General features: G+C 37.2%; 1 protein-coding gene across 6 annotated transcripts in view; it reads right to left on the reverse strand.

Annotated features, from left to right (window-relative positions):
* Positions 1 to 26,682, reverse strand: part of CNOT4 (CCR4-NOT transcription complex subunit 4) — a 140,322-nt gene that overhangs the window by 61,365 nt on the left and 52,275 nt on the right. For all 6 annotated transcript variants that reach the window (XM_044246635.1, XM_044246633.1, XM_044246634.1 and 3 more), the window contains exons 2-5: positions 15,195 to 15,460; positions 8,944 to 9,141; positions 1,462 to 1,548; positions 629 to 730 (exon numbers count right to left, since the gene is read on the reverse strand). In XM_044246635.1, the coding sequence (XP_044102570.1) occupies positions 629 to 730; positions 1,462 to 1,548; positions 8,944 to 9,141; positions 15,195 to 15,368 (561 nt within the window). In that variant the 5' untranslated portion in view covers positions 15,369 to 15,460. The remainder of the gene's footprint in view (positions 1 to 628; positions 731 to 1,461; positions 1,549 to 8,943; positions 9,142 to 15,194; positions 15,461 to 26,682) is intronic.

Below are 26,682 nucleotides of genomic sequence, written 5' to 3' on the forward strand. Positions count from 1 at the left end.
AAAACAAGAAGAGAAGTATGACTCTGAACACTGGAGAACTAAACTATTGCTAGCAGCATCTATTAAAAATGATGCTTCTTTGGGAGAACTAAAGAAAGCACCTCAGTTAGATTTTCCAGAACTTGAGCACCCAAATCATCTTCCCTAGAGAAGACATACAAAACCTATTCCATGTTACAGAAGTTAGGCACCTAAGCAAATTCCTTTTTCTAGGATGGCCTAACTAGAAATAAATATGAATTTGCTCCATTCATATCAAGCATGGCTTAGCGCAACCCTTTACTCAAACCTTAACTGATCAATGGCCAAATCTTTAAGGATGACAAATTAGAATCCTTATCTATTTCTGATAAGAATAATAGATCCTATTCTCACAAAATAAGACTATGCGTAAATACAGATTTTTAAAGATTATCACCTAATAATGAATGTGTTTATTCCTACCTGGTAAAACAAGACCCTACATAAGCTGGCAGTAAACAAATTAGCGGTCATAAGTTAGTACGGATGTTGAAGAAGCAATCTTCAAACAGACTCCCTCCAAATGTAATGAGCAAATGCTAAGAGTCTCCCCTTTTTACTACATTTAATCTCTTCCCCCTTAAAAACAATCAAGAGGCCACATTACCTTAAGTGTTCTGCCATCTACTACCACATTGTTGACACACTGTATGGCTCTGAGAGCATCTTCTGACCGGATATAGGTTACATAAGCACTGGCACTTGGACCCTAAAGTGAAAACACACGGTTACTAATTACAAATTCAAGAAAAAAACAATTCCTTTGCACCTTGCCTAGGGAATTCTAAAGGTCTTTACTACTATTATCATTAATAATAATGACCATAATCAGAAATAGTAGTAGCTTTGATTAAACCATGTAATAGAGCTCATCTTAAAACAATCATACTTATCTGATTTTAAGTAGACTAAAATATAATATGGATAAAGTATCATCTCTGGCTTGGTATTTATTTTTCTAAAGTCATTTGACAGGCTCATCAAGGTTACAACAAATTTTGAAAGTTAGATTTAAAAAAAATAAAACTTCAAGACACTGTGTCAAATTATGCTCTCCCCAAAGTAAATCCAATTTGCAAGACTATTCTGTCTCCTAATACCAGCATAACAAAGATGCTCTATTAAAGTTTTCAACATCTAAAAAATTAGAAATCATCATCTAATTATTACACTGCCTGATAATAGACTCAACTCCCCCTCCCCCTCAAACCATCACTTAATCTTTGTTTTACCATTTCTTACTACAATCAATTCACTGTTAAGTCCTGAAGTCAAATAAGCACCAGAAATTCCCCCACCCCACCAGTAGAGGTCACTAACACTGCTTAAATCCTTGACCCTCAGGCTTTTCTACTCCCAGAAAGCAGATTTTCCTTCTGAACAGACTAGGTCAAGCCTAGACCACAGGGAGGAAAGGCAAAAATCCCTATAATTAGTTACCTGTGAGCCTGCATATGATGTGCTATTATTGATGACAACTTTATGTATTTTACCAAACTTCCCAAAATATTCTGGTCGTTTTAAAACCTATAAAAGAAGAAGAAATAAGGTATAATGTGTCCCCATTTTCATCAATGTTATCCTTATAATGGGGACATACACCATCCCTCTTCAGTGAAAGGAAAATAACTTTTAAAGTTTTCTAATAAATGTGACACTTTCTAATTACAATTTGTGTGATTAACCTATAGGAAATCATCAACAGTCTAAAAGCTATTTCTTATTGACCCACTATATGGAAACTAAGACACACTAAGTTTGGTATTGTGTACTATGTTCTAATATCTGCACCAATAATCCATGGGATCTAATCTTCATAGTGTGAAGATACACCAAACAGATCAAATATCTTAACCATATTTTCATTAATAGATAATCCTTATAAAAAAGTAATTCTCAAAACAATGACCAAAATAATCATGTACTAAACAGACAGAAACTCAAGAACAGACATATTAGAGTCTTTAATCATAAATCTATTGTATAAAACATTTGATATATTACATTAAAGCTACAAATTGCAAATATGGTAACAATATTGCTCAACCTTACCCTTCATGATTTATCACTGTGTGTGTGTGTGTGTGTGTGTACTTAAGTTTCTTTGTGTTAATTTTACCACTTCTTGATTATCTCCTATTTTTTTCCTCCTTTTTCCTGGTAAATGACATATATGTGGTGATGGATGGAAAAAATATTAGGAAACAAATTTATACATTTCTTTCTCTATTACTTGGTTACTTCTTGGTGGTTATTCCCCCTCATACCTGTGTCACTTCCTTTGTGATCACTACATGTACTCATTTAACTTCTCTTACAAACTTACTTGACCTTAGTTTATTTGACTAATACATACCTTGATACAAAAACCTCTCCTGTAACTTGCTACTTCAAAATGAAACTTTGTACTTTTCCTAGAATTTACCTATAAACCTGTATTACCTATAGACCTTTCTGTGTGTCGCCATCCACGTGTGTGCCAAGTATTCTTTTCAAACACTTTAATTTGATAACATTCTCACATACTTACAACTTAGCTACTATGTTCTGCACTTGACAGAATCAAGGATTTGAACTGTCTGGCTGAGGTACCATCAATTCTTAACTGTTTTCAAATTAATTAACATAATTACTTTCACCACATTTTATTTTAGGTTCTTAAAAGCATAAAGCTGTTATGTTTTCTATAGCCAATTTTAATGGATTATAAGATGAGGTGACTGTATTTGTTTTCAATCTTTTTTCCACCAAATCCCCCAAGACAAATGAGACTGTTAATGGCAAAAGCAATGACTCCCAGGTTGTACACAGCAAAGTCTCAGGGCTGATGAGTAGGGAAGAGTTTCTGTTCAAAAGCTTCCTGGCTAGTAGAGTTGAGAACTGCACTCAATATTCCAAGTGGATGCAAACCAACTCAGCACAGGGTTTCAGAGTCAAAATATCTGCTTCAAGAGTTAAGGCTGGTCATATGCTGTGCTGCATCAGCATCTCAAATCACCTGTGAGTTTATGGTAGTAGCTCTCAATGAAGGCAGCATTCAAGGGAGCATTTTTAAAAATCTGTGGGAGCTTTTATTGGGGGAGGTTGTCAAAGTGACTGGGAGGTGATACTTATGTTCAGTGGATGGGAGCCAGGAATGGCTTACAATGCTCTGGCTCGCCCTGCACAATAAAGAATTGTCCTGTACAACTTTTGAATGCCCTACAAGACATTCATATAGCTGAGAAGCCTATTTATAATTATGTGAACCTAGAAACAAATTCCACATTATATATAAACTCAAAAGTAGTTCCCTACCATTCTGCCATATGTTGTATTTATAAGAAAGCAAATAATATATAATTAAGGGAAGACTACAGGTGATTTGCTCAGAATTATGAAAAATCACATCACTGGCTCTTCCTAGTATCTGGATTGCCAATACATATACCTATAACAATCTGCCTTTCTAGGTATCACATTCACAGTGATTTTGCAAGCATCTTACTACTTTATTGTGTATTTAAAAACAGTACTTCCCAAACGTGAATATGCATACAAATCATTTGAGGATCTAGTTAAATTGCATATTCAGATCTAGTAGCTCTGAAGCAGGGCCTGAGTTTACAAAATAAGCACCCAGGGGATACTAATCTACCAGCTCAGAAACCACACCTTGAGTAGCAAGGTAGAGTACTAGAGAACTGGTACCCAAATTCTACATGTAGAAACAGTCTTTTTATAAATTATTTCCTTTTTATTCTTTTTATTTCTTTATCTCATGAAATCACTTCATAAAAGTCAAAGAGTGTTACAAAATATTTTTAAAAACGGGTACTAGCTCTGATAAGGTTGAAAACCACTCACTTACGGAAATAGTTTCTAGCCAGTATCTGGGTATAACACCTTCAATACAACATAATAACTTGTATATAATTATACTGACATGTAACAGTGGAGCCAGAATGATTATTTTCAAGGCCCAAATCTAGTCATGTCATTGATCTAAAGAACATTCAACAGGGGAGCGCCTGGGTGGCTCAGTCCTGAAGTGGCTGCCTTCTGTTCATGTCAGGACCCCAGGGGCCTGGGATCAAGTCCCACATCAGGCTCCCTGCTCAGCAGGAAGGCCCCTTCTCCACTCCCACTCCCCTGTGTCTCTCACTGTGTCTCTCTGAGTCAAATATATAAATAAAATCTTAAAAAAAAAGAAAGAAAGAAAGAACATTCAATAGGTTCCCACTGCCTTTAGAATCAAGTACAAACTCCTTCGCACAGTTAGAAAGCCCTTCATAGTGTGTGACTACTTACCTCACCAGCCTCATCTCTCACCACTGCACTCTAATCTTCCAAACAAATCACTTGCAGACCGAGATCTTTCTCATCCTGAAGAATCTGTACAGTTCCTGGACCAGAAGCACTTTGCCCCAAAGACAGCAAGAGAGTACATAACCTCCCCAACAAGATCGGGTGCTCTCTCTTGTGCTTCCATAGCACAGAGTACTTCTCATGTTATGTTAAATGGTTAGTTTGAAAATAAGCAAGGGCTACTTTTGTATTGGTCAGTGTATACTCGGTGTCTTACATACTGCCCAGCACACTGTAGGTACTCCATAAATGTTAACCGAAAAATAATTTGTTTTAGCACTGAACAAAAAGAATTACATGGATAAAGAACATTGGTGAGCCTCAAAGTATTAGCAAATGGCCTATGGCTGATAAGAAATAGCTTGTCCCAGCAAGGGAAATTCAAATAATTTAAACTTCCTATATTAAGTTAAATACTCCAAATTCTACCTGAATATACAACTAGCAAAAGAGCATTCTAGTGATTAAGAAGTATGGGGAGTAGGTAAAGCACCCTTCATATCCACATTATCCATATATTCATATATTCAGTATCATATATATGGATATTGAATATCCATATATTCAATATTATATATTTACTTCAGTGAGCTGGCTTTAATACTAATATAGAATACAAAAGGCCACATGACAGAATTATAAATGACCAATTGCATGCCTAATGTTTAATGTGTCTTCCTATATATTCTTTGGGAACACAGTCAAGTGTTCATGGATACTACAGAGAAAATAAAAAATTTGGTCAGCAGAGAGAGAAGGGATGAATGGATAAATTAGGTGAATGGATGAACAACAGACCAATTATCAGTGTAAAATATACTGGAACAGGACCTTTAAAGAACTGGTGGGTTGGGAAGAGGGGTGGTTCTTAGTCCTGGGTCTGCTATGAAATAGCTGCGTGATTCCAGGTCACATAACGAAGTCACTTAATTTCCCTATGCCTCAATTTCTCATTTGTAAAATAACATGGTTCTGTCTTTATAAAGTCTTTTAGTTCCTCAAACAAGCTGCTCTCTTGGACCACCACATACATGGGACACTCCTGTCCTTATTTGCTGCCTAGCCAATCTCTAGTAATTTTCTCTTTTTTTCTTTTTTTTAAAGATTTTATTTATTTATTTGACAGACAGAGATCACAAGTAGGCAGAGAGGCAGGCAGAGAGAGAGAGAGAGGAGGAAGCGGGCACCCTGCTGAGCAGAGAACCTGATGCGGGACTCGATCCCAGGACCCTGAGATCATGAACTGAGCCGAAGGCAGAGGTTTAACCCACTGAGCCACCCAGGCTCCCTCTATAGTAATTCTTAATTATCCTTTCCTCTGGGAGGCTTTTTGTGGATTTCTATACTAGCCAAGTTTCCTACTGTTACATGTTCCCCAAAAAACTTTGTACTTCCCTGATTATAAATCCCCAGCACACTTACAAGTACCTAAATTCAGGGCGCCTGGGTGGCTCAGCTGGTTAAGCGTCTGCCTTCAGCTCAGGTCATGATCCCAGAGTTCTGGGCTCAAGCCCCATATTGGGCTTCCTGCTTAACAGAGAGCATGGTTCTCCCTCTCCTCCACACTTGTGCTCTCTCTCAAATAAATAAAAATCTTAAAAAAAAAAAAAAAGTACTTAAATCTTGTCTTACCAATAGTCTGTTAGTTTAGGTACAGACTGTGTCTGGCTTGCTAAATTATTTTATTTCCAACATCAAAGTACCTAAAACATGATAAGTATTCAATAGTTAATTTATAAAATGAATGAATTAGGTTCCAGCAAATTGCAATTTCAGGATTTGGAAGATAATTACCCCTAATCACTGCCTCTAACTACCTACCATATCTTCTAAAATAGTTTTTTAGGGGGGGCCCCCAGGTGGCTCAGTTGGTTAAGCATCTGTCTTCAACTCAGGTCATGATCCTGGAATCCTGGAATCAAATTCCATGGTGGGCTCCCTGCTCAGTGGGGAGTTTGCTACTTCCTCTCCCTCTATTCCACCCTCATTCATGCTTGCTCTCTCTCTCAAATAAAAATATTAAAAAATAAGTGAAATAGGTTTTTTTATTGATTGATAAATGAATACATTTGACCATCAATCCTGGTATTAAGTTTTCTGATGTACAAAAGTCATTTTTTTTTTAAAGATTCGATTTATTTATTTGACAGAAATCGCAAGTAGGCAGAGAGGCAGACAGAGAGAGAGAGAGGAGGAAGCGGGCACCCTGCTGAGCAGAGAGCCTGATGCGGGACTCGATCCCAGGACCCTGAGATCATGACCTAAGCCGAAGGCAGAGGTTTAAGCCACTGAGCACCCAGGCACCCCACAAAAGTCATTTTCAAAATAAGCCTGAATTTTTCCTCAACTCTCCTGTTTTTCTAAAAGGAATTCACTCAAATATCAAATTGTTCATCATCCAAAAATAAGTAAATTGGGATCTTCTCTGACCTGAAAGTTACACTAACAACTTGAAACCAAGTTTTCTAATAAAGCCAACTTCAAATTTTCCAAACTGAAAAGACTATGCAATAAATTAAGAGAATTTGTTATATTATAATTTAGAAGTGTTAGGACTGAATAAATAAAACACTGGTCTTCTAGAGTTTTAAGAGAAATAAATGAGAGAAACCAATGTTTTTAAAAAATTCCCTATCCTCTCACCAAGCAACAATGATTTCAAAAGTATAAAAAAAAGTAGAATGTTTTTTAAGGGCACGTTTAGATTCATGATAAAGTACCCTCTCTCACTAGTCACCACCTAGATTAATTTTTTTCTGTGTAATACTTCTTCAGATTAATGTTACTGGAGTCATGTCATTTGAAGTGGAAGAAAGAAGCCTCTAGATAAGTAAGAACAAATCACGGAATCTGAAGAGGAGACAGGAGACCTATAATCCAAACACCAGACCGAGACTAGAGCTCGATTTTAGCCAGCTTTCAGGTGCTGCTCCCCATATGCCTCCAGTACTATGGGTGACAGGATCCAGGCAGGATGTATTAACAAAATTAAGTACATGCATACCTAGGAGTTGTGAAATCAAAAGTTCCACTAGTTTACTGGAATAGCAGTTTCAGAAATGCCAAAGTAGGTTCTAATTAGAAGGAGTAAACAGAGACAGATAAAATAAAAAACTTGCAAAGGCAAGAAATGCCCTCTGATTAGAAAAAAGGCAGAGTTGAAAGGGGAGAACAGAAGGACTAGTGTATAAAGTTGTGGTATTCAAGAAAATGGTCACAGGGGAACTGGGATCTGCCTGCCTGAGGAATTAAAAACAAAAAGAAATAACTGGCTGCTGAGGTTCAGTCACAGGCCTAAAATGAGCTCTCATCCTTAACAGCTCTTACTGAAGTCTTTTCTTGTAGAACTCTAGATCAGCCCCCTTTGGTTTTGGAAAGAACCTGGTCTCCTGAAGGATTCATGCCACCCAGTAATACCAGTATCCCTGGACTTAATTCTAAGCAATTCTGGAAGTGCCAGTGATATTACTGCCAATGATCAATGATAAAGGCTTCTTAGTAAGGTCTCCCTGACTTTCTCTTCTACTGATTCTGACCCCTTCACAGTCTCAATTACATAGTAAACTCATCATTTGTAAATATGCATTATTTCTCTAAATTGACTGTTAGAAAATCAATTTTTAGAGTCCTTAAATTTCCTTCCTCTGGGGTCTTTGCCCACTTAGCCAAGTCTGAAGATTACCACCTCCCTAAACATATTCACTATAATCCTCCCTCTTATGGGTACCATGACGACGAGCGTTACTCCAAACCCTTTTCAAGGAGTACTTCTGGAAGATCTCCCAAATCCAACTCTCTCCTGCTGAAGGAAACACTCTAGCTGTCAATCAGCTTCTACCTGCTCTCCTATCAATCTAGTGAGCGCCTCCTAATACATCAGAAACTGACAATTAGCAGATGTACATCCAAGGGCACCAGGGAACATTATGAGCTCAACATTACTCTTACAATGCAGGTGGTGAAAGGAGAAAAAGAAAAAAGAGGAAATGAACAAAAGTGTTAAGGCCTCCCCTATCTCCAAACAAATGACAAAGAAATCATCAAATCTTTCCCCAAAACTGGATTAAAATGAATGAATATAGAATGATGGTACAGTGTAGCAGCAGATCTATAACTGTTTAATAACCAAGAATCACTATGTGGACAGGATTAAATAAAAAGTACAGATCTCTAGTGGGATTGCACTACGTAACTGCATGTCCACTGTGAACCCCTTTATATAGCTACAGAAAAAAAGAGAGTGAGTACTCATGTCACATGTTAGCCTGAATAGCAAAACAACCATTATCCAACTTTCATAGATTATGAGCACTAAAGGAGATTTCAGAGATCTAGTTCAACTGCCTCGTTTTACAACTAAAGAAAATGAGGCCAAGAAAGATTAAGACACTTGCCTACGATCAAAACTGGTCATTGGATCCTTAGAGATAATTAAAAATCTTTTCCCATTCTCTCCTAAGTTTTAATAATTTCAGGGGAATCCTGCAAATAGGCAAGGTCAGCTGTTATTTCCAAATAGGATAGGCAAAAAAGAAAAAAATGTCAAGGTGACAAAGAAAACGGAAGAGGACTTACCTCTGGGTCTGCTAGGCGCTGAGACAGACCTACAACAAAGACGAGGTTTTTTTGTACAACACGTACACTAGCCAAATGTTTGCGGTTTTCTGATATTTTCTGTTTTCTCTCGTTCTGTTTCTGTTTTTTCTCATTCTTTATCCTTTGCAGTTCTTCCTGGGAAAGTGGTTTATAAACTGCTGGGTCTTCTGGATATGGCTTTAAGCATAAAACACAGAACTCAGCATTAAATAAGGAAAGAAATAAGCTATATGAATAACCATTATCATTCTGGATGATTGGTATGCGGTTATTTGTTTCACCTCCCTTTTTCTAAATCTTGTAATTGCCTGAAATATTTTTATTTAATAGATTTAAGATAAAATAGTTTTTAAAACACTTATTTTTTTAGAGTTTAGCACAGACTACTTTTAGTATTAAAACTTAAAATACCACCAAAGGTTCTATAATTTTAAAAAATAAAAATAAAAAATCGTGGGGCGCCTGGGTGGCTCCGCCAGTTAAGCGTCTGCCTTCAGCTCAGGTCATGATCCCAAGGTCCTGGGATTGAGTCCTGCATCAGGCTCTCTGCTGGTCAGGAAGTCTGCTTCACCCTCTCCCTCTGCCTACTCGTGCTCTCTATCTTTCTGTCAAATAAATAAATAAAATATTTTTTAAAAAATACAATCATGGTATTCCCCATAGTGTCTAGCAGAGTTGACAGGAAAAGTAAGCTTCCAGGGTCCCGTGTAAGAGGCAAAGAGTATAAGTTATCTCATCCAAACATGGGTTTATATATTACAATCCACAAATACTTCATGAAAACCTTCTGTGCACCATGTGTGTAGTTATGGTCCCACTTTCACTTCTTTTTTAAATATTTTATTTATTTATTTGACAGAGAGATCACAAGTAGGCGGGGGGTGGGGGGGTGGGGGGGTGGAGCAGGCCTCCCGCCGAGCTGAGAGCCTGGGGGCTGGATCCCAGGACCCTGAGATAATGACCTGAGCTGAAGGCAGAGGCTTAATCCACTGAGCCAACCAGGTGTCCCTTCCCATTTTCATTTCATTTCATTTCATTTCATTTCTAATGTATCTTTTTGTCTTTTCTCTTTATTTTCTGATCAAACTTGCCAAGAGTTTGATTAGTTTATTGTTTATATCATACTGTTTATATTATTTTATTCAAAGAACCGGATCTAACTTTTATTGAAATACTACTTTTTTTCTATTTCAGCAAATTCTGCTTAATCCCTGCTTCTACTGTCACAATGTTTACTATTCTTTTTTGGTTTCTTAACCTAGAAATAAGCTAGAAATTTATTTTTTGTTCTTTGTTTTCCAATAAATGCATTCATAGCTTTAACTTTTCCTTCTCCTAGAAACAATGAAAAATACTATATAATGTTTGTTTTTTAACCAATATCTTAGAAACAATAATGATCTGCAGTGGGGAAGTCCCAAGCCAATTTTTGTATAAAAGTCAAAATCCAGAGAGATAAGTGTAAAGTCTGTGTAACAACAAATGGGGAGGGAGGGTCAGCATTCAAAGCCTAGGGTCAGCCCAAGGTGACGAGTCTTTGGGGAACTCAATCCCATGTTAAACTGAGACCCAGCCCTGTCCCCAAAAGGCTCTTTCAGTCTCAGGATAAGAACAAACTACAGAGAGGTCAGAATAAGATAAAAAAAAAAAAAACAAGAAGAAAAACATCCTGAAAAAGTTGCTGAAACCAACCTCATGGAAGATTTGCATCCTAGAGACCTAAGACCTTAATATTTGGCCTCACTGGCCTCACCTGTGACTGTTATGCTTGAGGAATCCCCAATGGCACTGTTTATAGGGTCCAGCAGAAGCCAAATCAAAATTTCTCTAGAGGAGGGCAAATATACCTTGGGCTCTGGAGAACCCTACAAATAATTCAGTGACAACAACCAGGAAGCAGGCACAGATATAACCAAGCACATAAAGAAAGAAAACAACATGAACAATAACAAGTAAAAACATTCCTCACACACTGAAGCTACTGGAACTACTGGACACATGTAAAAATCATGCTTATCTGTTTAAACAAATATATGATCTGCTGCCAAAACAAAAACTCCCTCAAATATATAATAAAAATCTTTCTGAAAACATTAGCAAATTGAAAAGAAAAGGGGTACTATATCATGATCAAATGAGGTTTATCCTTGGAAGGGAAGGTTGACTCAAAAATCAATCAACCTAAATCACCATTTCAACAGAATGAAGAAGAAAACACATAATCATTTCAAAAGAAACAGAAAAGGCATTTGACAAAATGCAACGCCCACTTGTGATAAAAACCCTCACAGCAAGGAAAATGTCTTCAACCTGATTTTAAAAATCTACAAAAAACTCACAGCTAGGGGCGCCTGGGTGGCTCAGTGGGTTAAAGCCTCTGCCTTCGGCTCAGATCATGATCCCAGGGTCCTGGGATCAAGCCCCACATCAGGCTCTCTGCTCAGCATGGAGCCTGCTTCCTCCTCTCTCTCTCTCTGCCTGCCTCTATGTCTACTTGTAATCTCTGTCTGTCAAATAAAATAAATAAAATCTTTAAAAAAAACAAAAACAAAAAAACCTCACAGCTTAATAACATACTTAATTGTAAAATACTCAATGCCTTTCCACTAAAGTGGGAACAAAGATAATTGTTCTTAACACTTTTATTCCAATGTTCTACTAAAGGGCTTACCCAGTGCAATAAGGCAAGAAAAATCATTTAAAAACATAAAGGTCGGAAAAGAAGAAGTAAAATTGTCTTTATTCACAGAAGACATGATCATTTATGTAGAAAAACCTAAGGAATCTATTTAACAAAATCAATTATTCTATATATGAACTGAAAATGGAATTTTTTAAATATCACATGCTGAAACTCAGAAAACATAAAATCGTTACAGATAAATATAACAAAACATGCTATACTACTCCATATGCTGGAAACTACAGAGCATTGCTTTATAAATGTTTAAAACCTAGAAAACTGGAAAGATAAACCTTATTTATGAACTAGGTAAGCCAACATTTTCAAGATGTCATATTTTCCTCAAATTGATTGGTTTATACAAGTTCAATCAAAAGCCCAGTAGGTTTTTTGCACAAAATTACAAAGTAATTAAAAAGCTTATGTGGAAATGCTAAAGTCTTAGAGGCCCAAAATATATTCTATAAAGAATAACAAAGTTGAAAGATTTATCATACCAGACGTAAGACTTAGCGTAATCAAGACAGTGTGGTATTAGCATAAGGATAGAAACAATCGTTTGCAGATGGACATGGATGGATTCTAGAAATGAACTTACACATTTATAAGCAACTGATTTTTAAGAAAGAGTTCAAAACCATTCAATAGTAAAGACTCTTTTCTAGGGCACCTGGGTGTCTCAGTTGATTGAGCAACTGCCTTCAGCGCAGGTCATGATTCTGGAGTTCTAGGATGGATTCTCGCCCCAGGCTCCCTGCTCAGCAGCGAGTGTGCTTCTCCCTCTGACCTTCTCCCCTCTCATGCACTCTCTCTCTTTCTCTCTCTCTCATTCTCTCTCACAAATAAATAAATAAAACCAGGGCACCTGGGTGGGTCAGTGGTTTAAGCCTCTGCCTTCAACTCAGGTCATGATCTCAGGGTCCTGGCATCAAACCCCACATCGGGCTCTCTGCTCAGCAGGGAGCCTGCTTCCCAGCTCTTTCTCTGCCTGCCTGTCTGCCTACTTGTGATCTCTCTCTCTGTATTAAATAAATAAAATCTTAAAAAAATAAAAATAAAAATAAATAAATAAAACCTTAAAAAAAAAAAAGAGTCTTTTCTACAAATGATGCTCTAACAATATATCTGTATGGAAGAAAAAAAAATCTCAACCCCTAAAACATATCTGAGCCATTGCAGCATAATATGATTACTTTGTGTTTCCCCTAGAGTTAACTGTCTGATTAGATCTGTATATGTTTCTTACTAATTCAACCACCAAATCTCCTCCAAATGTTGAAATGACCTCACAACACAATTCTTGAACTTTATACATTCTGTTCCTCAGCCCACCCAGAAGACTGCTCATTTGCAAGATCTCTAATCTGTTCTTTAAAATATACTCCTTCTACAACATAGATATGCCACTCTCTTTTATTTGAGAAGCACCAATGACACTTTTAAATGTTTCTTTCTGTTTGCTTACTTCTGTTAGGTTCTTTTATTTACTGATTTTTGGTATTGATGCTGGTATTCCTGAAATGTCTGCTAATTCTTTGTTCTTAACACGTTTTTACATGAAAGAACTCTGTCAACTAGTCTATAAATGCTATTCCTGTCTACTGCAGGATGTTCTTTTGTGACTGCAAAGAGGACAAACTGGTGGACAGAGTATAACAATAATTCATCTTCTGAGCATAGGAGGTCTTAGTTCCTCCAGGGTATCTCCACCCAACTTAAGGCTCTGACCCAAATTTATAACCAGTGTTTCAGCTAGAGAGCATCTGTCTCTGCTATATGGCATAAAAGTTAGGCTGGATCCATATCCTGTTCCAATACAACAATGAAGCAACCGCACTGATATTTTCCTTAGGATCTTAAAAGCACCACTACTCTTCTCTCAGCATCCTTATCCTCAGCATGTTTAAGCTAACGCTTCTTCCCTAAAATTGATCCCAATGGCCTACTGCCTTTCCGATTCTTCATACTTGCTTGTCTTCCCAGAAAAGCACACTTTTATTGATAACCAGCTCTGCTAAAATTATTTTGCTTTATCCTTAAAATTTTTCTACTTTTTTTTCTCTACTTCCTAAGAATTTAAGGTGATTCTAGGTAATCTCCTAAAAGTGAAGTGAATTTTTTTGCCATTTCCCCAAATAATTGATTTTTCTCCAATGACTATTTAATAAGTGGACTTTTTATTAAGATTCCTCTTCATAGCACACAAAAAGGAAAAAAAGAGATGAACTTATTAAGTAAAACAACTTTGCAAGCCTTATAGTTTCGGGCTATAATGAGAATTACCACTTTCAACAAAATAGTTCAATATAATTGTCTTCTTATGGAATGGCCAGGAGCCAATTTTTAAAATACGACTGAACGCTCCAAATCCACTAACACAAATTTATTACAAATTTTGACCAAAGCTAATATTAAGATTTTCATTTAGTTTTTATTCACATTCCGAAAATACATTAATACCAAAACTATATACATTAACCTTATAAAAAGATAATATATATACATTATAAATATCTATTACATGTTATATATACTACATATACTATATACAAACTCAACACTTAAGTAGATCTAACCTTTTTTCATTCATGTAATATATATTACATGCCCACTGGATTAAAAAAAAACAACTGGATAATGCATTGCCTTCTAAGATATAATCTCTCTGATGAGGAAATTGAGAGATGAAATTTAAATATTCTAGGTATCTAAAACACATTCCTGCCTTCTCAAAATCTGTAGTAATGAACATAAGAGCTCTCTGAAATGAGTCAACAGAAAAGTTTAAACCATACCAAGAGACACTGAAAACCAAAGACAAAATAAAAAAAGATATCTATCTGCATTAACCTCTGGATCACAAAGTCCTTCAAAATACAAATGCGGCAATCCTACTCACTCTATTGAGTCACTCACTATATTGTAACTGTTGGGCCTGCTTATTTACGCAGGACCCAGGAATATTAAAAATCATAGAACTATTTAGAGTTAGAAAAGACTCAAAAGATTTATGTTTGAATCCCAAACCTACTACCCACTAGCTGATGCCTGTGGTTAAGTTACTTGAAAGCCCTAGTTTCATGTACACTGGGGATAGCATTACAGCCTACAGTCGTTGTAAAGACTCAACAAATGAGTACCTATTATCTTCTGAAGCAGGATTTCTGTCATTTTAACCCATGACCTCTCTGAATAAATGTCAAAACTTTTTTCCTATTTTGTACTAGAAAATTAAAGTGATTATCCTCCCAGCTGAATGTGTTTTTCCGAATTCACACTATCCTATCTAATCCACTGCCTCTCCACTCGCGTAATTCTCTTAAATATCCAGCACCACTGATCCTGCAAATCTCTCCAGATAAGAGAGCTAAAGGTCAAATAGAGAGGTTATATGACTTTACCAAGGTCATACAGTATCTTTCTACTTCATTATTATCTTAAAAATGCTACACATGAAATCACCTGAGGTTTGTAGATTCTTTTAAATCTACTTACTTTTATGTTTGGGACAAAAAAACCGTATACAAAGTTACTCTAAAGTATTTACCTTTCTACACGCAGGACAAAGCCCATTTTCATCAGTGCGAATTCGATGCCAACAAAATCGGCAAATCTGATAGCCACAGGTGCAAGGAAAAAAGTTGATATCATCTATCTCCAAGGGCTCCATGCAAAGAGGACATTCCACAGGGTCTTCTTTCGCATCAGGACTGCGAGACATCTTCACGTTTATTAAACAGCAGCAAAAGTTTATAATAACTTAAGGGAGAAGGAAGTTCAGCACTGAGAACTAAACTGTAGAACTTCAAAGACCTGCATGAGAAGAAACAAAGTATATTATTTACTACTGGAGAAAAAATGGCATTTCAACCATCAGGAAACATACAAAAAATTTGTAAAATATTTAATACTAACCTAGTACTTAATCATAGCACGTTTTAGAATAAATAATATACAAATTTGACATGGGTACAAAAATAGACAAACTATTAAAGAACCTAAATACTCTAGAAACAGAACCATGAATTTATGAGGTTTTAATATTTAGTAACAGTGACATTTACAAATCAATATGGTAAGCATAGACCAGTTTATAAGCAATAATAAAATTCTGGTCTACCTACTTTTTTTTTTTTTTTTTAAAGATTTTATTTATTTATTCGACAGAGATCACAGGTAGATAGGCAGGCAGAGAGAGAGGAGGAAGCAGGCTCCCCGCTGAGCAGAGAGCCCGATGTGGGACTCGATCCCAGGACCCCGAGATCATGACCCGAGCCGAAGGCAGCGGCTTAACCCACTGAGCCACCCAGGCGCCCCCTCTGGTCTACCTACTTTAAAGAGACATCTGCATAGAAAGATATGGTCAACTTAGTAATGTGGAAAGAAGAAAACACAAAACTAAAGGCAAGCAGCAGAGTAAAGGATATATTCACTATAATGAAGAGTTAAGGTCGAGTATACAAACAAATCTCACAAAGCAATTTTAAAAAGGCAATTAAGTCAAAATGAGAACAGAAGACAATGTGTAACTCACAGACTTACAAATAATTACAACACATGAAAAGGTGATCAACCTCTTTGGTCAGTAAACAGGGAGAGAGCATTTGTCCCCCATTAGCCTATCAAAGAAGTTAGTCTCCCCAGAAAGTAAAGATTATCACTGATCTAATTCCTCTTTCAGAGAAAATGAGAGCACAAAAAATATCTTGCCTTAAGTTGCCTGGCTCTTAAATGGTACAGCCTGGATTCATTCCAGCAAGTCTTAGCCCCTGAATCTGTGCTGTTAACCATGCCTTTATACTACCTCAGAATCTATCCCACATAAATACTCACACCTGTGCACCAGGTACTTTGCTCTGTTTGGCAGCACTGTTCCTAGCGTATAAAACTGCAAAGTCACTGTCCATCAGTTGGGAAATCATTAAATAAATAATGATACAGCCATAAACTGGATGTCTTGAATCAGAAGATGTCTATTATACAGTTGTCAGGTTTTTGTTTTTGGTTTAGTTTTAAAGCAAGCTGGAGGGGCACCTGGGGCACTTAAAGTCGGTTAAGCATCTGATTCTTGATTTTGGCTCAGGTTGTGATCTCCAGGTCCACAACAAGCTCCCCACTCACTGCAGAGTCTACTTCGCCCCCTCCCTCTGCTCCTCCCTCTCATACCCCATCGCTTGCACTCTCTTTCAAGTAAATAAATAAAAATCTTAAAAATAGATTAAAAATAAAAAAGTAAATAAATCAAGCTGAGGATGCCTGGGTGGCTCAGTCGGTTAAGCATCTCCCTTTAAGTCAGGTCATGATCCCAGGATCCTGGGATTGAGTCCCACATCAGGCTCCCTGCTCAGTGTGGACAAATAAATAAATAAATAAATCTTTAGAAATGAATAAATAAATCAAGCTGGAGACCAAAACAATTACTTCCACATAAATATCTAAACCCTGTATGTATATATATTTGATTTGTTTCTCTAAGAAAATAAAAGCACATAAAAGGTTACACACTAAAACGTTACCTTATCAAAAAAGACAAAATGGACGTAAATAGATTTTACTTTTTTTTTTTTTAAGATTTTATTTATTTATTTGACAGAGAGAGGTCACAAGTAGGCAGAGAGGCAGGCAGAGAGAGAGAGAGGAGGAAGCAGGCTCCCTGATGAGCAGAGAGCCCGATGCGGGGCTCGATCCCAGGATCCTGAGATCATGACCTGAGCCGAAGGCAGCGGCTTAACCCACTGAGCCACCCAGGCGCCCCTAGATTTTACTTTTGAAATTAATTTTATTTTAGAAAAATCTGTATTATCTGATTTGTTACAAAATATTTTTTGTATTTAAAACGGCAAACCTTATGAATTATTTTCATCTTTTGAAAAATTAAGTTAAATCTTTCTTTTTTTAAGATTTTACTTATTTATTATGTCAGAGAGAGAGCACAAGCAGTGGGAAAAAAAGGCAGAGAGAGAAGCAGGCACCCCACTGAGTAAGGAGCCCGATGTGGGACTCAATCCCAGTACCCTGGGATCATGACCCGAGTCACAGGCAGACGCTTAACCAATTGAGCCACCTAGGCATCCCATAAATCTGCTTTTAATAATTAGAAGAAAAAGAAAATATCTTCTTATGACTCTATAATTATTTCAAACTAAATCTTTTTAAAGACATGGTATATATATTATATACCATGATATATAATGGTATATAATAAGTTTTTAAAGACATGGTATATATATTCAGGAATCCTGGTTTGCAGACTCAATTTTGCTACTATCAGTTTCTTCATATATTAAAATTAGAGCTGATTTCTAATAGCTCCTCCAACTTGAATATCCCAAACTATAATAGCTCCTCCAACTTGAATATCCCAAACTATACCTACAGAAAAAGCAAACTCAAACATAATTTCCAGCAAAAGGAAACTAATTGAGAGGTGCTATCTACACTTCCAACATACTTTTGATTACATGATGTTACCTCCACAATAGCTTGCTTGAGTTTTAGTGAGGCTACTTATGGGATGCTGGAAGGTAAACAGCTGGGACTTACGAATTGAAAAGCTTTCCAAAAACTAAATTACCATAAACAAAAGATGACATATTGAAGTCTTGCTTTTTGATTGCTTGTTTAAAAAAAAAAAAAAAACAACCTTTTAAAAGATTTTATTTATTTGAGAGAGACAGAGACTACAAGCAGAGAGAGGGGCAGAGGGAGAAGGGAAAAGAAAAGCCGCCTCTCTGCTGAGCAGGGAGCCAAACATGGGGCCTGGAGATCATGACCCAAGCCGAAGGCAGATGCTTAATTGACCGAGCCGCACAGGCACCCCTAGGAAAATCTTTTAAAAGGTCTGCAAGAGTATGTATTTCCCAGTTTAGAGGGAGTAAAAGGAACAAGAGCAAGAAATCCCTTAAGGTGGTTAATACACGTGCAAGTGCACTCTGTACGCTTCTAGTACCATGGAGAGACGCCATGCAAAGCTGTTGCCAAAGGAAATCCTAGAACTGGTAAAATGTGGAAGGGAAGTCTAATGTGAGAACACTGGAATACAAGGTACAAGAGCTGATTTCTGCCTCATGCCTCCACTAAATAGCTACATAATCTTGGATAAGACAATCAAAAGCTCTAGGATTCAATTTATTCATCTGGAAATGCTAAGACATGCAAAATTAAATGAAAATTCAAATACAGAGGAATTTCCTTTATATAACACCACTAAATCAAGCTTTAAAATAAGCTTTGAAATAAACTCTCTCTTCTCCAAATACCTTAGCCCAAATTTTCATTTAAGGAAGAATAATTTTATTTCATAAATATTAGTATTTATATTAAAATTGTATATTGTATAAATTATATATTTATATTTGCAGTATATTAAAATAAAAATAAAACAAAATGAGTTAAAACAATAAGATTTATAAAGGTATAAGACACAGAAAAAAAAGAAGTTTTTAAATGAAAAAGGAAAGTAAAGTCAATGACTTCCTGGAGGAGGTGTCAGGGGGTTCTTAGGAGAGAAGTGATTAGTTTTTGATTCACTAATTAATTTTGAAAAAGAGTTCATTTTCACATATACTATCTAATCCTCACAGTGACTTGGTAAGAACACATTATATCCTTTCTAAAAGGTGAAAGTGAGGCCACATGGGAAACTCTTAAGGGTTAAAACACACAAATCAAAAGTAAGACCACCAGCTTCAGAACCCATCCCCTTTCCAGCATGATAAGACAGAAATAATCATCACTGAAGTTGCAGCTGCATATCTTTGTGTATGAAATGCCTATTTCCAATAAGTGAAAATGGTATTATTTTCTCAAAAGAGTCAATAATACAGAAAATCTCTACCTCATTACCCAAGTTCTTATTCTCTATATCAACTGCAACTAATACCACAACATAGTATAAATTCTGACACAAATATAATGCTCCTAGAACACCAAAGAGTAGTGAAGTACACAAAATTAAAATCCTATACTCGGGGTGCCTGGGTGGCTCAGTGGGTTAAAGCCTCTGCCTTCGGCTCAGGTCATGATCTCAGGGTTCTGGGATCGAGCTCCCCATCAGGCTCTCTGCTCAGCAGAATGCCTGCATCCCCCTGCCTCTCTGCCTGCTTGTGATCGCTGTCTGTCAAATAAATAAATAAAATCTTTTATCTGTCAAATAAATAAATAAAATCTTTTATTTATTTATTTATTAAGATTTTATTTATTTATTTGACAGAGAGAAATCACAAGTAGATGGAGAGGCAGGCAGAGAGAGAGGGAAGCAGGCTCCCTGCTGAGCAGAGAGCCCGATGCGGGACTCGATCCCAGGACCTGAGATCATGACCTGAGCCGAAGGCAGTGGCTTAACCCACTGAGCCACCCAGGCGCCCCTTTTTTTTTTTTTTAAATCCTGAACTCAAAACCATGCTCAAAAATCACTCACAAAGTGCTACATACATGGTTTTGCGCTTAGGACACTGCTGAAAACATTTGTATAAAAATTTACTGTAAAATGTGAAGTACTGCAGCCACTGTGGAGAACAGTTTGGTGGTTCCTCAAAAAGTTAAATACAGAATTAGCATTATGATCCACTTCTGGATATATACCCCAAAAACTGAAAGCAGGGACTTGAAGAGATACTTGTATAGCAATGCTCACAGCAGTATTATTCACAACAGCTGAAGATGGAAAGAACCCAAGTGTCCATCAACAGATGAATGGAAAATGTAGTGTACATATAGACAATATCTGGCCATAAAAAGAGTAAAATTCTGATACACGCCACAATGTGGATGAACCTTGAAAACACTGCACTAAGTGAAATAAGCCAGTCACAAATAGACAAGTATTATATGACCCCACTGACATGAGGTATCTAGAATAGGCAAATTCACTGACACAGAAAGAAGAATAGAGGTTACCAGGGGGTTGGGGAGAGGGAGAATGGGGAGTTACTGCTTAATAAATATAGAGTTTCTGGTTGGGATGATAAAAAAGGTTTTAGAAACAGAAAGTGGTAGTAGTTAGACAACATTGTGAATGTTCGTAATGCCACTGAACTGTACACTTCAAAATACTTAAAATGACAAAGTTTAGGATACATTTTATTTAAAAAATCAATAAAAGAAAAATATACACTAGACACAGTTAAATGGGGACATATTTTTTGAGAAAACTTTTTAAGTATTTGGATCCTTAGTCATTAATCCTTTAATTTTTGCCAATCTCATGGCTGATTTTGTCATAACGTAAATGTGCATATGATTTAACTCCACTGCACTGCAAATTAGACTCCTGGATATACTACATAACCAAAATACACTGTAACAACACGTAATAGAGAGCTGTTTATAGATATGAAATACACATACACACACACACACACACACACACACACAGGCTTTGAAAATCATCCAGAATAGCATCTTAAGTGTCCATAAAAAAATATACTCGATATATATACACAGAACTATAAACTAACATTTTTTAAAACCGTTAAGTATAATTCCGCACCACTTACAGCTTACTTAATCACTGTTTTAGAACTATAAAATTCTTATTTAACAACCAGTCCAGTCTCACTAGAGTGGAAATTTTAGTAGGAGAGCAGAGGAATTACCTGGTATATAGCCTTTAGGATAGTGTACACCAAGCAGCTACAACATGGCCTGTGGCAAACAGCAAGTACTCACTTAGTTGATGAATGAATAATAATAAAAAATGGGAACACATTATTTGTTATATATCATTTATGACTGACAACTCTCTTCAAAAATAGGAAACAACACTAAGTTATCCACCATTTCTACATTAGGCACCTATTGCACAAAGCATGTTACTTATATAATAAACTACACAAAAGCAAAAAGAGACTGAACACTAGCTATGGACAATTTGCTAAATAAAAAAGCAAGGTAAAGGGTGCCTGGGTGGCTCAGTGGGTTAAAGCCTCTGCCTTCTGCTCAGGTCATGATCTCAGGGTCCTGGGATTGAGCCCTGCATCGGGCTTTCTGCTCAGCAGGGAGCCTGCTTCTCCCTCTCCCTCTGCCTGCCTCTCTACCTACTTGTGATCTCTGTCAAATTAAAAAAAAGAAAAACTTTTTTTTTAAAAAGGCAAGGTAAGCTGATTGCCTAAATATCAACAACAATACTTCACCATTTTATTTTTTTTAAGATTTTATTTATTTATTTGACAGAGAGAGAGATCACAAGAAGGCAGAGAGGCAGGCAGAGAGAGAGGGGGAAACAGGCTCCCCGCTGGGCAGAGGGCCCAACGCAGGCCGATCCCAGGACCCCGAGACCATGACCCAAGCCGAAGGCAGAGGCTTAACCCCTGAGCCACCCAGGTGCCCGAATACTTTACCATTTTAAATTCAGTACCAAAGTACCAGTATACATATATCATGAATATACATATACTATGGAACTCAAGACTGTCTGTTTTACCTTTAGAACAGGAGGAAAGTTTATTTATGTTTTAGAAAAATACCTACCTAAGAATTTAAAGTCTCCTTCATAAAGGTTAAGATTCATTATACATAAAAGAATCAATTACATGGGACTGCTTTCAACCTCTCCACCAATGCGCTCCTCATTTAGTAAATTATTTTACTTGCAGAAGAAGAGGTAGATAAGGGTAGGAGAAGATGAACAGAATCTTTTTCCAGTAGAAATTAACTCTTAGGAGGGAAGACACTGTCTTATCTATTAGCACATCCAAAAACCTCAGAACAGCTGGTATCATGAAACTATTTGTGAGTGGAAGGAGATCAACAAAGAAGGGATGGATGGACAGATGGATGGATGGAAGGAAGGATGGATGGGAAAGGGAAGGGAAGGGAAGGAAATGGAAGAGAAGTATCTATTTATTCATCCATAAATGTGTAAGCACCTATTAGAAGAGACAATGAACAAAACTGCCAGTCTTTTGAAGTCCATATGCAGCAAACACATATTAGACATGGTAACAGACTTCTCTGAACATCTCACTGGAAAAGCAAGGTTGTTGTTTTTTTTTTTAATTTACTTATGATGCAATATTCAATACTAAAAAAAGTAATTTGCTAATTTGGATGCATTCATTTGCAGGTAGAGGAATATGATCATTGATTTTGGGAGAGTTGTTATTAAAATTACCACCAATTTATCAGCTGAAGAACTCAAAGACAGACAAGATGACAAATCATTTAAATCAAAGCAATAAGAAAATGCAATCTTTGCATACAAATATATTTCTAAAAATCTAACAATGTGAAAATTAAAATGTATTTAGGGGCGCCTGGGTGGCTCAGTGGGTTAAGCCGCTGCCTTCGGCTCAGGTCATGATCTCAGGGTCCTGGGATCGAGTCCCACATCGGGCTCTCTGCTCAGCAGGGGGCCTGCTTCCCTTCCTCTCTATCTGCCTGCTTCTCTGCCTCCTTGCGATCTCTGTCTGTCAAATAAATAAATAAAATCTTAAAAAAAAAATTAAAATGTATTTAAAAACTGATCACTTATGTGTAGTTATCAATTTAAAGGGAAAAAAAGGATTTGCTACAAGTTTCTGTCCTGTAAAAAAAAGTTTCCATACACATTAAAATGATTCAAGTAAGAAAGATTTAACTTAAACCACTTGAGTGTAGACTTCTACCACTACTTGAAGTGGGCAGAACTTAACAGTGACTAGTCTTTTAAAGGGGGAGTTTAAAAAACAAAAGGTAAAAAAGCACATTTAGGCTCTCTTACCAAGAAAGCTAACTCGTTGTTCTAACTGTACCCAGTACATCATAACACTAATTCCTTCTCCTCAAAAAGGTTCTCACTTTATTAGAAAAGTTTGATAGCTGACCAATATACTTTCTGCATTCCAACAGTTCTTTTTTATCTTAATTTACTGAGTGATTCAATAAATAGTTATTCAGCTCTTCTTGTGTTTCAAATTCTAGTCTATGTCTTTGGGATACACTATTGACCCCAATAAGCAAAAATGACCCTAAGTTATGAGGCAAATGAAGAAAGATTTTCTCAAGAAAATCTGAAACTCGGGAAAAAGAGCAAGACTATGTAGTATCTGAACCAAAATCTACTTACTTCCTCTCTTTCCTTCCTCCTTCCGGCTAAGGAAGGCTGAAACTTCAGACTGGTGTAGCCAGGAACAAAGAGTGCCCTCTCGCCAAAGCTACCAGTCCAAGAGCAATCTCCCAGGAGGGGCAGGACATCAGCGTTTCTCATTCTGCTCAAAGCTATCTGATGCTAAAGATAAGTTTCAAGTAAGTGCAGGAAAGGGCATCTCTTCCACTTAACTGCTACTCCCAGGAAAGAGGTCCTATGTTGCTGCTGTAGGCTGCAGGCTGAAAAACTAGGACCCAGACTGTCCTTCACCCAGCTACTTTGGAAAGCAGAAGTCCCACACCAAGACAGGCAAGACTAGGTGACCTGAGACTACCACCATATACGCTTCCGAGAAGTGCTCAGTTCCTAAACTGGGGATGACACACAGAGAGAAGAGCACATCACTGTCTCTACTACGCAATTCCAGAGCCAAAGATTTTGCCAGAAAGATGAAGCCGGCCTTAAAACCAATAACCCCTGAATTTCTTCCAAGGAGACTGTTCCAATCCAACATTGTTCCAATGCTGACTTTGTCTACAACAGAGTGTGAAGTTCAAGTCTAAGGGCCATCTCAAAACCTAGGGCATTGCAGTGAAGGGCAAACAGGAGGAGATTCAGATACAGGCTAACCTGTAAACCAGCTGGGTTGAACCCTCCTGGGGGCAGAACAAATTTCAAGCTCTGACCCAAGAACTATCCCTTCAAGTGAGCTCCAATTTTTTGGATCAAGCTGAGAAACAATTCATGTCCTAAGGCATTTTTAAAAACAATGGAGCACGCAGACGGCAATTAATGGAGCTTAACATCTGGGTGTAGTCAAGGAAAGAGGCAGTGAAAGGGAGCCCTGTGAAAAATTCCTGGGTGAATGTGGGCATATCCAAATCTGCACCCCCTAGGAACAACACCAGATGCTTAACATGCCAAGAGAGAAAGAGAAGTCACTAAAATAATCCACTCAGTAACTAAACAAATAAGCAAGTAACAATCAGAAGCCCTGAGAAGGGCACGGGAGACCAGTATCAAGAACTGCTACGATATTATATCAGATGCCCAGTTTCCAACCAGAAATTACAAGCTATACAAAGAATAGGAAAGTTTAACCCATACAGAAGAAAAAAAGCAGCCACAGAAACTGCCTGTGTGAGCCACCAGAAGTCAGATTTAACAAAGACTTCAGAGTCATTTATATATATTCAAAGAACTAAAGAAAACCATAATTAAAGTAGTAAAGGAATGTATGATGACATCATATCAAACAGAGTGTCAATAGAGAGATAAGTATTATTAAAAATAAACAATGAAATTCTGGAGTTCAAAAGTACAATAACTGAAATTAAATAGTCATTAGAGGGGCTGAACAGTGCATTTCAATTGGCAGAAGAATAAGATGGCAAAATCAAAGACAGATTAATAAAGATTAAAGATTATGCAATCCGGGGTGCCTGGGTGGCTCAGTGGGTTAAGCCGCTGCCTTCAGCTCAGGTCATGATCTCAGGGTCCTGGGATCGAGTCCCACATCGGGCTCTCTGCTCAGCAGGGAGCCTGCTTCCCTCTCTCTCTCTCTCTGCCTGCCTCTCCGTCTACTTGTGATTTCTCTCTGTCAAATAAATAAATAAAATCTTAAAAAAAAAAAAAAGATTATGCAATCCAAGGAACAGCAAGGGAAAAGAAAAAAGAAAACAGAATGGACTCTCAGAGAAAAGTAAAACACCATTAAGTGCATCAGCATACTCATACCGGGTACAAAAGGAGAGATAAGGATAAGAAAAAAATATATTTGAAGAAATAATGGCCATATGGAAATGAACTACAGTGGGGCATCTGGGTGGCTCAGTCAGTTAAGCACCTGCCTTTAGCTCAGGTGATCAGCTCGGGATCCTGGGATGGAGCCCCACATCATGTTTCCTGCTCAGTGGGAGCCTGCTTCTGCTACTTCTCTACTGCTGCTCTCTTTCTTGCTCAAATAAATAAAATCTTAAAAAAAAAAAAAAAAGAAAAGAAAATGAACTATAGCTACACAAGACAGATGAATCTCACAAACATAAAGTTGAGCAAAGGAAGCAAGACGAATGGTCAAATACATTTCAACAAACAAAAGAAAATATATTTTAGGGATGCACATAAGGTAATAAAAGTCAGAATATAAGTGCCTCTGAATGGAAGGGAGATCGTTATGAATGGGAAGAGATGTATCTGGAATGGGGAAAGGGTGGGTAACTCTGAGGCTACTTGGAATACTCTATTTTTGACCCAGGTTATAAAGATGTTTGCTTTATAATTAAACTGTACATGTTTTATATGTTTCTCTATATTCCTCAATTTTTTCAGTCTTTTTTTTTAAGATTTTTATTTATTTATTTGACAGACAGAGATCACAAGTAGGCAGAGAGGAGAGAGAGAGAGAGAGAAGGAGGAAGCAGGCTCCCCGCTGAGCAGAGAGCCTGATTCCAGGCTTGATCCCAAGACCCTGGGATCATGACCCGAGCTGAAGGTAGAGGCTTTAACCCACTGAGCCACCCAGGCGCCCCAATTTTTTCAGTCTTAAAAGAAAAAGATAACAGCTGCAGATTCCACAATGGTTAAAAATAATCCACAGATCCAGAGAGCACAATATACCTAAGTAGGATCAACAAATGGACAACCAGCTACAAGACAGCAAAACTGCAGAACACCAACAGCAACAAGAATCTTAAAAGCAGACTTTTAAAAAGGACCTCTCACCCAGTGCAATGATAATTAGAATTAGAGCTGACTTCTCAACAGCAACAACTGAAGTTAGAAGAGACATACATAGATATTGAAAGAAAAACTGTGCTCCTGAGAATAACCCTCAAGAATGAGAGTAAAATCATAAAAACATTTTTTGAGATAATCATATGGACTCAATACTAGAGGATATTAAGGAAGTACTGGGAGTTAAGTATAGTAGTAGTATTACGTTTATTTTTTTTAAAGCTCTTCTACGGGA

This window comes from Neovison vison, chromosome 4, assembly GCF_020171115.1.
Source record: "Neovison vison isolate M4711 chromosome 4, ASM_NN_V1, whole genome shotgun sequence".
Classification (NCBI taxonomy): Eukaryota; Metazoa; Chordata; class Mammalia; order Carnivora; family Mustelidae; genus Neogale; species Neogale vison.